The 12,266-nt window shown below is 41.6% G+C and overlaps 1 protein-coding gene across 1 annotated transcript in view; it reads left to right on the top strand.

Moving 5' to 3' along the window:
- The first annotated feature begins 3,034 nt into the window (after window positions 1–3,034).
- LOC136874555 (glucose-dependent insulinotropic receptor) overlaps window positions 3,035–12,266 on the top strand; it is a 30,780-nt gene continuing 21,548 nt past the window's right edge. Inside the window, exons 1-2 of the mRNA XM_067148191.2 lie at window positions 3,035–3,450; window positions 7,265–7,465. Coding sequence (XP_067004292.2) covers window positions 3,035–3,450; window positions 7,265–7,465 — 617 coding nt within the window. The remainder of the gene's footprint in view (window positions 3,451–7,264; window positions 7,466–12,266) is intronic.

Raw genomic sequence — 12,266 nt, 5'->3', positions numbered from 1 at the left:
TAAGGCAACACACAACGATGAGTGTAATCTGCGTCACAGCGAGTGCGTGACCAGATCAAAATTAAACGAAACCAACATGACACAAGAGAAATATACATATTTACATACACACACACATTCACACTAGGGAAACACGTTTTATGTACATTATTTACATCGAATCCTGTTATGGCAAGTTTATTCATAATTTTTATTGGTGGTCGGGACGCGTAATGTTTAGCAGAAATAATCCGTGTACTGAAATTATCCTTCATTTAATAGTGGCTAGTGATCGAAGTCATGGGTATCACTTGGTAGAAACACATTTCACATATCAATGTAAGTTCATCTAACTCATGAAATTATAATGGAAGATTCTAGTAAAATCCATAAGCACTACCATCATTTGGGCTACAGGTTGAAATTACCGCAAGCGTGAGCCTTACTTGTATTACTTTTAATTCCTACCTGTGAAATACACTCGCAACACGTGCTCCAATAATTATAATCCATCTTGCGCTCCCAATACACAAGAATAAGTCAAATATCATCATTAAATCATCAACTGCACAATTATACAACAAGTATCCCTCAGGATTGGTCATATTCCAGACCCTTCATGAACAGACCACATTCAATCTCACATATAAGGACTCTACAGTATTTTTATGGCTCACGGGCGTTTACTTCTGTTTTACCCGATCTTTAGTTAATATTATTATTATTTAAGTGATTATTACATCTACTGATCCTCATGGAATATCGTAAAATTAGATGATTTCATCATAAATGCAACAAGTGATCCTGAAAGACACTAGGTTCGACCCTATTCACTCAAAATGTACACGTAAATTTCCATCCAGTAACTTTCAACATTACAAGGAAAGTAGATTTATCGTGTGGTCAGTGATTATTAAATATAAGCTCCTTAAGCATGGGAAATCATTCAAAGACAACCTACATGTCTACTCTAATAGATTCCCAAATTTCATTCACACGTACCTAGTCTACCACGACACCTTAAGAAGTGGAAAAATGAAATATTTCTAACTACAGCAAACTAATAGATCTACGACTTAAGAAGAAAGACCTCTAGTTGTACAAAAGGTAAGACAGATAAATTAAATTAAAAAGGTACTCAAGTTTTTGATGGGGTTCGATTCCGGTCGACAGTTAGTTATTCCAGCATACTCCTCCGGTCAGTCTCCTTCCAATTACCAGATACGCCTCACATTTTACAGCTCCATGGAGGCTCTGCAACAGGTGTCCCTCGATGAAACGATGTTGTCGGTGGTTGCGGAATTATCCATCTTGAGACGTTCAATTCCAAGACGACTTCCGTAGTGTGCCGGTCACAAGCTGTAACTGAGATGACAAAATTAAGTATTTTGCACAAGCACACGCCGAATATAAATATCTCGTCTACACTGTCACACTTAACTTGGCTCCTAGGCGTCTTTATTCCATAGAATTCACTAATGGTTTCTCTAAATTCTAGCAGAACGGCGTCGACTTGAATTGAAATTACTTCTCCACGTGGTCTGAGAATGTGGTGCAGCACAACACGACGAAGGATATTCAGAGTAAGAGCTTCAAGAACATTAAGAGCATTAAGAGCATTAAGAGAGCGATTTACTCGAAACAAGGCCTTTTATCTAATTAGCCAGGGAGGTGTGATCTTCAGCGAGAACGGTAATTGGCTGATGGTCTCCTTTAATTGGCTCAGACTATTCCAGAAACAAGCTGGGTTGCGCGCGTGCGAAGGCAGTCACGTGGTTTGCTCTGACCTTGGCACAGTCTTCCCGGTGTGTCACCCCTCTGAACGACGAAAAAACCTCGTTCTCAGCTCGCCACAACTCCCCAAATGATATGCTGCAGTTACAAGCAGACAATAAAATTTTCACTTTCCACTTGTTAAAATATTCGTAATATCGCCAATTTTAACGGGGACACACCTTCTTTCGATAGGAAGCAAGTCGTATAGCTCTGTCCCTGACGATTGCTTTCCATGTTGTCTGCTCCTACCGCTGACAGTGTTTTTATGAAATGGCTATGACGAGTGCATTCGTTGGCCCCTGTGCGTGTCTTGCTACCAAACGGTGGAACAAGACACTAGTTACACGCCACCACCTTCAAAAGTGGAATGTGAACCATACCCGGACTACAAAATAAATTAAAATAATATAGTACGTCCCTCTTACCAGCGATTGTTATTGTAATTTGCAACATATAGCATTCATGTATTAAAAATAATCCATTTCACTGACTTCGTGAGATTTTAAAGTAAATCATAAGTGTGAGTGTTTTTAATACGTGCTTCTTCTGTGGGGTACTCACTGCCCCGATGTACGATTCCAGGATAAATAACTCCAAGATACTACTAATCAATCAATCAATCAATCAATTAATTCATTCATTCATTCATCAGGTGGCAGATTCCCTATCTCTTGTTTTCCTAGCTTTTTGTTAATGATTGAAAATGATTTGGAAATTTATTGAACATTTCTCTTGGTAAATTATTTCGATCCGTGACGAATATTTGCCCCGATTAGTCCTCTTGAATTCCAAATTTATCTTCATATTGTGATCTGTCCTATTTTTGAAGACACCACTCAAATTTATTCGTCTACTGATGTAGTTCCACACCATCTCTCAACTGACAGCTCGGAACATACCACTTAGTCGAGCAACTCGTCTCCTTTCTCCCAAGTATTCCCAGCCCAAAATTTGCAATATTTTCGCAACGCTACTCGTTTGTCGGAAATCACCCAGAACAAATGGAGCTGCTCTTCTTTGAATTTCTCCAGTTCTCGAATCAAGTAATCCTGATGAGAGTCCCATACACTGGAACCGTACCCTAGTTGGGATCTTACCAGAGACTTATATGCCGTCTCGTTTACATCCTTACTACGGCCCCTAACTCCCTCGTAACCATGTGCAGAGATCTGTACCCTTTATTTACAATCCTGTTACCCCAATGAAGATCCTTCCACTAATTACTGACCAACAGTGTATACAGGATATTACATTCTCGCACATTAAAAAGTTGTGTGTGATGCTCCGCAGGATCCTGTCGTCCGTCTACTGGATACGTCGCAAACTCTCCCGGACGCTTCTGATAAGTCTGAGTCTAGCCGGAGCAGACGTGTTCTCCTCAGTGACGCTCGGTCTTGGTCTAGTGATCAACAGCCTCATGGATACTGCCCTGGAGATCAAAGTGAACGACTGCATGGCGCTAGTCCTGGAGGCGTCCCGTTTATCGGCTGTAATAACGACGGTGGTCCACCTGCTGGCGCTGGCCGGAAATCACTACCTGGGGATACTCCGACCACTGCACTACGCTTCCATTATGACTCACCGCATGACTACACTGTGCATTGCGCTGCTGTGGCTCTTCCCCCTGGTCTTCATCTTTTCTTACTTCTCTCTGCTCGACCAGCAGGGCTTTACATCACCAAATTGTGCCAACGAGTAAGTACTAAGCCTCTTTTACACCTTATATCAATGTTTCCCGAAGTGTTTTGTAAAACAGTTACATTCGGACAGCACTTCTTATAGGTTAGATTGTCCTGGATATTTTAAAATTAATTTTGGGTTATAATTGCATTATAATATAAAAGAAACTATACTGTGAATGCCATAAACAATTGTTTAATTCCTCGTTCTCTAAGTAATCAATAATGTACGGCTATATTTTCTTCTTCGGCGAAACTATAGAAAGCTGTATTCAAGGTTTAGTAACACGAGCCACCGCTAGGTAGCGCACGCCAGTTCGCTGTCTCATCAATAGCGCTGAGAGGGAGCGCCGACAGGAATGGTAATGCTGCCAACTGTTGGTTGTTGGTTTGATATGGCTATACTTCTTTTTTCTTGTCGTGCGTACAGTATGCGCTGCGGCGATAGAAAAGAGCCTCTCGAAGGTAATGTGGCCCCAAAGGGGTCACTGTTCTCATGACAAAGGTTACAACTACTAAACTACCTTTTTTCTTGCCGTGAGGACAGTGTTCATTACCTCTCGAAGGTAATGTGGCCCCAAAGGGGTCACTGTTCTCATGACAAAGTTAGGTTACAACTACTAAACTACCTTTTTTCTTGCCGTGAGGACAGTATGCGCTGCGGCGATAGAAAAGGGCCTCTCGAAGGGAGTGTGGCAATGGTTGGTAACATTCTCCGCCTCATCCTAGGTGTCAGTGACGTCATCCTCTTCCTTACGTGAACCAATCACCGTTATAAGCAATGGAGTATGGCGTCTAAAACAGTATTTTTGGTTTAAACGTAAATGTACTTCTAGGGGCGGGTGGGTTGGTCCCAGGCATGGGTATTGAACACATCTCTCTTCCACGATCAAGATAAGGTTGGAAGCATTTAAAGCAACATTCTATGTAAAAATCCTTGAGCACCGGTTGCTATATTTTTACCTCTTCTTCTGTCCGACTCGTTGGCTGAATGGTCAGCGTACTGGCCTTCGGTTCAGAGGGTCCCGGGTTCTATTTCCGGCCTGGTCGGGGATTTTAATCCTTCATTGGTTAATTCCAATGGCTCGGGGGCTGGGTGCTTGTGCTGTCCCCAACATCCCTGCATCTCACACAGCACACATAACACAATCCTCTACCACAATAACACGCAGTTACCTACACATGGCAGATGCCGCCCACCCTCATCGGAGGGTCTGCCTTACAAGGGCTGCACTCTGCTGGAAATAGTCACACGAAATTATTATTATTACCTCTTCTTCTTTGTGTACTATAGATATAGCTATGTTTCCATTAAGAGGCTGTCCAAACAATCAATATCGAAATGATCTCTTACATCCTCAACCGCCCAGCCCGATGAAAAGTACATGGAAGGACAAGAACCTGGTCTAAAATTTTACCGTTCAATGTCTGAATTAATGGAGTAGGCAACGTACAAAATACAACATGAACGTGATAGAGACATAAATATATTGCTGGTTACTTAGCCTTGGATTTGATGAAAGCTTAAAATTGCCTTCGATGGGTAGTCTATGGTAGAAATTTACCTATATAATAAAAATCTTCCGGGCTGTTATGCCGTGGTCCACTCCTCTCTCTCCTCGCATGCTCCTCGCAAGAGGAGTGGACCACGGCATAACAGCCCGGAAGATTTTTATTATATTGACACCGGCCGTGAAAGCCTTCATACTTTAATAGAAATTTACCTACTTAAACTGCCTCTGCAGGCGAGACCTAATGTATTCTGGTCTGGGGTAGAATGAGTATGTTACTGTCATTGACTTGAATCTGTCTCATCCTACACTTCGATAATTCGCAAGTGACTGAAAGTCGTAGTGGTCAAAAAATGAAGGTATCGGCCAAAGAAAGGCAAGTACCACGAAGGACGTGAAAATGAAAGACCTCGTAGGCCTCCAATGCTCTAATACCGTCGGAGTCAGGAAATAACAAGAGTTGAACAAGTAGGGTCTCATAGAATAGATGAAGATGAGGAGCCTGGCACAACTAACTGGAAGCAATACAGGACTCATCTAATGGCCCCGTGTCCGCCAACCCATGCTTCAAAGTTAAGAGCACCTGAAGCCGCTTTTAGTCGCCTCTTACAACAGGCAGGTATACCGTGAGTGTTATTCTACTGCCCCCACCCACAGGGGATCATCATTTTGAACATTGATCATTTCTTCACTAAAATATCGGTACTTATTTGAGAAACAATGCGGACTATCTGTTTTAATTGAAGATAATCTATAAACTTACAAAGAGAAAATTACAGAAAAGGGATAAATAAGTAAACAACAATCCATCAAACCGCTTTAAAACATCTTGCTTAAAAGTATTTCTGGAGGGTTTTACTGTAAATCACGGGTTCTTTACACAAACGTAACCTAAAATCACTTTACTGCTGAGCTAACACAACAGGGCACCAACTGCTATCCTCTATCGCAGCATGATGCGATGTTGACAGGTGCTCAAAATTAACGGCCATTTCTGGCGCAACGAAACACTTGACAAAATCATATGAAAGAGGTATTCCAAGGAGGTTTATAAAGGTCACAGAGTAGTAAAAAAGTGTGCTATTTCAATAAGAATCATCGATTCAGTTCCAAAAATCATTTTCACCAGAAGCAAAATGAGGAGGAGTTATTTGTGAGAAAGAAATGGGAGATCTAGGGAGGTCGAAATTCCAAATTTGTTTATCGTTAAGTCGCATTATTCATAAAGGAAGTGTATTTCTGAATATTTTCTTCACTAATAATTATCGTATCGTGGTAAACTTTGTATCACTCTGAAACTTGAAACCTCATCTAGTGCCTGGCAGAGAAAAAATCCGTTTTATTTACATTTATATTTAAAAAGATACAACACAATGTTTTCTTACATTTCACAAGAATACAAATAATTCAGATATGACGGACAAGTCAAAAAAATTCTGTGTCAGAGTAGAACATTGTTTTTAGCTGAAGAAGAGTGAAACAACTGTGGTTCCTTCCACCTTATATAGTTATTGACATATGGTGGTTCAAGTTTTGTAGCGAAATTAAGAACGAGACTTTTCATTTTAAACAACTAACAAGGAACTTCTAAAAGGCATATCGGAATTTTTCAGCGGAACCTTTTGGAAGAGTTTCAATACCTTTACTGACTAACACAGTTCAAAAAATTAAAGGTTCCTTGCAAAGATGTACAAATAACTTAACTGTGAATTGGTAGCTCGAAGAAGTCGCTTTTACTTTTTTTTTCAAACTCACTTCATTTACATCAGCGCGGTACGACTGATTCATCTTCCAGTTTTCCCAAACGGATGGTCGTTCTGGATCTCTGGTGACGAGTTTCAAGGTCGCTTGCGGCGATGTTATCAACTTGAGCACGTCAAAACGGGGAGTGATGATTCACGTCAGTACTAAGAACTGCAGCGGTGCCGAAACGGATTGGCCATTACTGGGAGGGCTACATATCAGCACTTTCGATGCTAAATATAACTCTTCTGCACTCCAAGGAATGTGCAAGAAGCGTTATTTATTGATATCAAAGAAGGGGGTCAGTGTTGTATTTAATAAAAAGGGCAAAGTCCGACTAGGCTTAATTCCAGAGGGGAAGAAATAGGCAAATCCACGACCAGCCAGTTGTCGTGCTACAGCTAGAAATGCCGGCTTTCCAATTGAGCACGATTGTTGGTGGAGACATGGTTTTTCATAAGCTAAATACCCATCACACTTCGTCCCCAGAGATCCTGAACGACCTTCTGAAGTACAAATGTTGTGTCTTTGTTAAGTAATAGGATACAGTCTCACCACCCTTGTTTCCTTGCTCAGTTTCCTCGGCTACTCCAAGTTCCGTGTCGTCTTCGCGACCTTGTTCTTCGTGCCGTTCCTCGTCATGCTCGTCGTCTACTCGCACATATTCATCATTGTACGACGTCATCAGAGTGCGAGGGAAGAGCTGCTCCGAGATGGGACCATCAGGGCGCACCAGAACCATCGTCTGAACAGCATGAGCCGTAACTCCCATTCGAGGTGAGTAGCACCAACTATTACCTTACACTACGAGGTACTTGCACCGAGTCTATCAACACAGGCCATAATACTGATCTCTGTTACCAGAAACACTGTTAACCCAAATACCGTTTAAAAACAACTACCTAGGAAAATATGTTTTGTTGAAGGTCGGCGGTTGCAGAGTTGGCTTCGGCGGTTCTGCACTCTGACCGACCAACCGAGCAAAGAATCACCTACTCGTCTCTTAATACATTCTTTTACCAATATATACACATCTCTTCTTATTGTATTTACATTATATATAATCTAACACTTTCGTTTAAATCTTACTTCCCATTCCTCTGAATACTTCATTTCCTTATTCGACTCCCCATTTCACCTATCTCCTATATTCCTCACATCTCCGCCTGCTTCTTTCCTCTCCTATCGCCTTTTCTAAACATAACTCCAGCCCTCCCTTCTCCTTCTTTCTTCCCTTCCTCTTATCCCTATCTTGTCTCTCACCTCTTTTTATTGCCCCCTTTTCGCTCTCACCATTCTACCTGCTATTCCCTTAATTTCTTTAAAAATCTAGCTCTAACCGCATTTAAATATTTTGATATATTTGTACCTCTTTCCCACTCTCTGCAAAACTATGCTGTCATCTTATAACTCTTTTCTACGTTTTCTATCTCTTTCTTATTCAGCACTTTCTTTTTAATCTACTCTAAGGCTCTGCACTGGTTAAATATATGCAGGTCCGACATCCATACCCACACAAAATACATCTATCCTTATTTTCTCGACCTACCCAGCCTCTGTTTTTCGGAACTCCCATTTCCCACCAGTATAAACCTCTTTTATCCCCTCTGCCCTCAAATTCGGTTCTCGGATTCGTTGTTTCCAACAATTTGTTTAAAACTGATAGCGAGTCTCTTTCCCTACATTCCATTATTGAACTTTGTCTTTCTATATCTGATACTCTCCACTTTACCATTTTCTATGCCCATTCTTTCCTCTCGCCCCATCCCGCACACCCTAATGAAACATATCATATTGCCCCAGGGACTTTTATTTGCATAGTGCGCAACACTGTGGAGGCGTTAAATTTGAAAGACTTTGTTTGCGAGGTGGCAAGCAAACGGCTTTGTGCTGGGCCGCGCCCTGGAAGAGCGGCCGGAAGCAGGTTTGAATCGGCCTGTGGTTTGAAAGTTTGAACGAGGCTGTGGGAGTGTCGCGGCGTCACCTAACGTGCGGCGAGTTTGAAAAGAGCCAATCGCGAGCTGTGAAAGCGAGTCATAAAGAATTGCGCGGGGTTGCTAACTTCGATCATCACTGTGCCGACCTATTAGAAATAAGGGTGAAATCTGATAAATAACCCGTGCTCCACGGTTTCGATACGCCTGATGAGTAGTAAATGAATTTAGACTTCTTTATCTGTTCATTCATCGGCTAACTTCTACATATATATTTGTGTGGATAGGTTATAACGGTTGTGGGCTTTGTCCTGAGAAAGCGGTTGAAACCTCGCGCCATAGCCAACAGGGCCACCCCCTCTTTTCGGAACGACGCGGGTGGGTCCATAAAACCAACAGTGGCTTGGGGAAGCGGGGCTGTCTTTCGTGAGGTGTCCGTGGTACAGAAGGTAGTCTCCACGCCAGTCGAGATCGCCATTTTCTTTGTCCGATATCAAAGTGCTACAGTGACGTTATTTCTTCATGATTGCTATATGAATATTATACACATAGAAGCGTGCCCAGACTACAGTAAAACGTATCACCCTGATGTGAGTTACATTTAATAAATACGGGAGTTACAAGTCCGTATATGTGTATTTACCGCTACGCGTGTGACGCTTCGCTCTTACATCAAGTGCGGTAGGTACCACGTATGTGTGAACGCGGTATATAAAAGGGACGAAAGCTGTGCATACCGGGAAGATTGTCGTGAACTAATTAGCTGTATTACACGCCAACGTTTCGGGTCGGTTTCGCGATCGCGGAGAAAACGTGTTCGATCGTATCGTAATTGCTCTTGCATACGGACGGATCCGGGGCGCATTCCATGATACTACGACTCTGATCAAAGAATTAATCTTTGTCCAATTATGTGTGCTAAGCAATATCTCCTTAAATAGTGTGCGCGTATGCAATTGAGCAAGTGAAGTGTTAACCTGTTTTCCATTCATTGTAGGAGTGTTATCTGCAAGGACAATCATGGAAGCTACATGTGTAATTCATATCTTTTGTAACGCCATCAAAGAGGATATGATGGCCTAGTAATCTCCTGACGCTGCAGTTGTGCAGATGGTGTGATTGCTGAAGACAACAAAGCTAAGTGGATATGTCAGATTTTTAAGCATGTGGGTAACATATGAGGTCAATTCAGTTTCATCCAGTTTTTAGGGTAATATTAACGGTCAATGTCAATTTGCTAACGATGAGTAATTATATTGTCAATAAATCAGTGGGAGATCCAGGGCAGCATGCATGCTAGTGCCCTTATTTGTTGCAGTGATTCATGGTTAGTTTAGTTATGGGAAAAAGGGTTGTAAATAGGTAAAGTTAGGAGTGGGTGTGCATGCATTGTTTTTAATCCTTTCAGAGCATTCCTATGTGTGTGTGTTAAGTATTAGGAAGGTGGATAGTTTCATCATTGACGAGGCCAGGCCGCCTTCTCTTTGTGGAATAATTATCAGTAAAGACCAGTGTAGGCCTCTTATATTTTATCTGTGCGCGATTTCAGATATATGTTCGCTGCCACAGGAACGCCACGACGTCTTCGTTGGGTAGTTAGGTTCTTCTAATGAGCAGAGACGACAGTAGATCGGGGTGGAGATTATTGCGAGGGTTGAGAGGCTGAGATCGCCTGATATATGACGCGGGAGTCAGATATGGATTTGAATGCCTGTTAACATGGCAAGGAAGGAATGTTGGCAGGGCAAGCTGCTTTGAACAAGGATGGGCTTGGATATGCCCACAGAGTAAAGAGACAGAGTCGAGTATCGAACTCCCGAGCCGCTGAGACGGAAGGCCATGTGTGACGTCTTCCTTGAGAGCGATTTTTGCGGCATATGTATTGAAAGGTGAAGAAGAGATGTTTCTGTTGTCATAGAAGATTTTATAAACGGGAGAAATAATTAGTCTACATAATAAGGCAGCAGTATTTAAGAGAGAAACCTTCTTTTGTTGTGTGAGCAAGTCTGGCTGGGATAGCCGTGAAGGAAGCAATTACCTGCACCCCGTTTGCCTGGAGTCCTTTGCGAGGCAGTATGAATCACTTTCCAGCTGGGTTCCGCTCCCATGAAAAGTGAAACTTTCCACTAGTCCAAGGGGAATGTCCTGATCGCCCTGGCGGACAGGGGCGTGCCACTAATGACCTGGTGATGAGGAAGTGCTCTGACTGCATGTACATATTTTCTTTATATTGTAATTATGCTGTTATTTTACAGGAGCTGTGTTTGTATACTTATGTACCTTGTATCGAAGTGCCTTGTCGTATTTGTTGTCAGTGTGTTGTGTCTTGACGAATTAATCTTTGTCTCTTAAATTTAGCCCGGAGCTAATTTTCTCTGGTGGTATGCAGCTTTAGGCTGGTTGTTTGCGACAGATCGGATCTGTCAGTAGAATCTGTGTAGTAGATAAGTTAGGATCCCTGGATTTTCCCTTATCAGGATTAATGATTTTGTATATGTAAATAAGTGCATTATGGAATGAAACTGGCGTGACTTTCTCTTGTCGAAGCATAGCTTGTGGACGGTCGTAATCGAAATTCCCCTCGGGGAAATCGTCATACTCACTTGGCGGCGTTGCCTATAATTAACGATGTAGAACAGGCCAAGATTTAATATTTTGTTTGTATAATTTATTTGCTCGGTATTTGGACCGACCGATTTCAGTAATGTAATTTGTAGTTATTTCTAATGTGCACGGCGCATTATGCTTTTATTATGACAGTTTGCGTCATGTTTTATTGTATTTTGTAGAATTTCGTTAGTATGAATATTAATTATGTGCTCTAGTGAATAAATCCATTTTTACCCCTTTGTCTGTCTCTTATTCACAACAAATGCAACTGTTTCCCATTCATATACACCATTGGTGATTATTTTTATAGAACTTAGATTTAATTCTCGCCCTAGACCGAACGAAACCACGAAGCTCTAACCGACTGAGTCTGGCATTGTGATAATGATGGATGGGAACGGTTCACTAATTCGCCTAACCCTAAATTTTGAAATTTTTTTTACACTTATTCACCCCGTATCCTTCGTTCTCCATACTTTTCTGGAACCTATACACCTCTTGTATTAAATCCCCTCCCTTCCCTTTTTCTAATCTTATCCAATACTTCATCACCCTCTTAGCTATTGTAATTTATATCGATTATTTACACACTAATTTAGCCCCCGCATTTGCAGTACAGTCTACAACACCCATCATAATCTTACTAACTTTCGCCGCCACTTGGTTTAGTTCCTTCCTAGCCTCCTCCAATCCTCAAACTTCTACCCCAAATAACATTTTGCCTTTTACCAGTGATTGGAACACCATTCTCTGAATTTTGTACTTTATATCCGGGACTTTATTTTCTAATACCCCCACTGCTGCAAGTGTTCCTCCCCCTTAAATTTGGCCCTTCTATCCTGATTTTTCCATGAACCGTTACTACTAATTATTACACCTAAATACTCAAGTTTTTTTCCAGGTCTGATTTCTTCCTGCTCTACTATCCAAACTTTCTTTTCTCTTCTGGCTTTCCTTTTCCTACATACCATTATCTGCGTCTTCCGTACATTTATTCTAAGTGACCATCTTCTAGTATATTCAACAACCCCTTT

This window comes from Anabrus simplex, chromosome 5, assembly GCF_040414725.1.
Source record: "Anabrus simplex isolate iqAnaSimp1 chromosome 5, ASM4041472v1, whole genome shotgun sequence".
In the NCBI taxonomy this organism is placed as follows: domain Eukaryota; kingdom Metazoa; phylum Arthropoda; class Insecta; order Orthoptera; family Tettigoniidae; genus Anabrus; species Anabrus simplex.
This window is presented reverse-complemented; position numbering and strand designations above follow the sequence as displayed.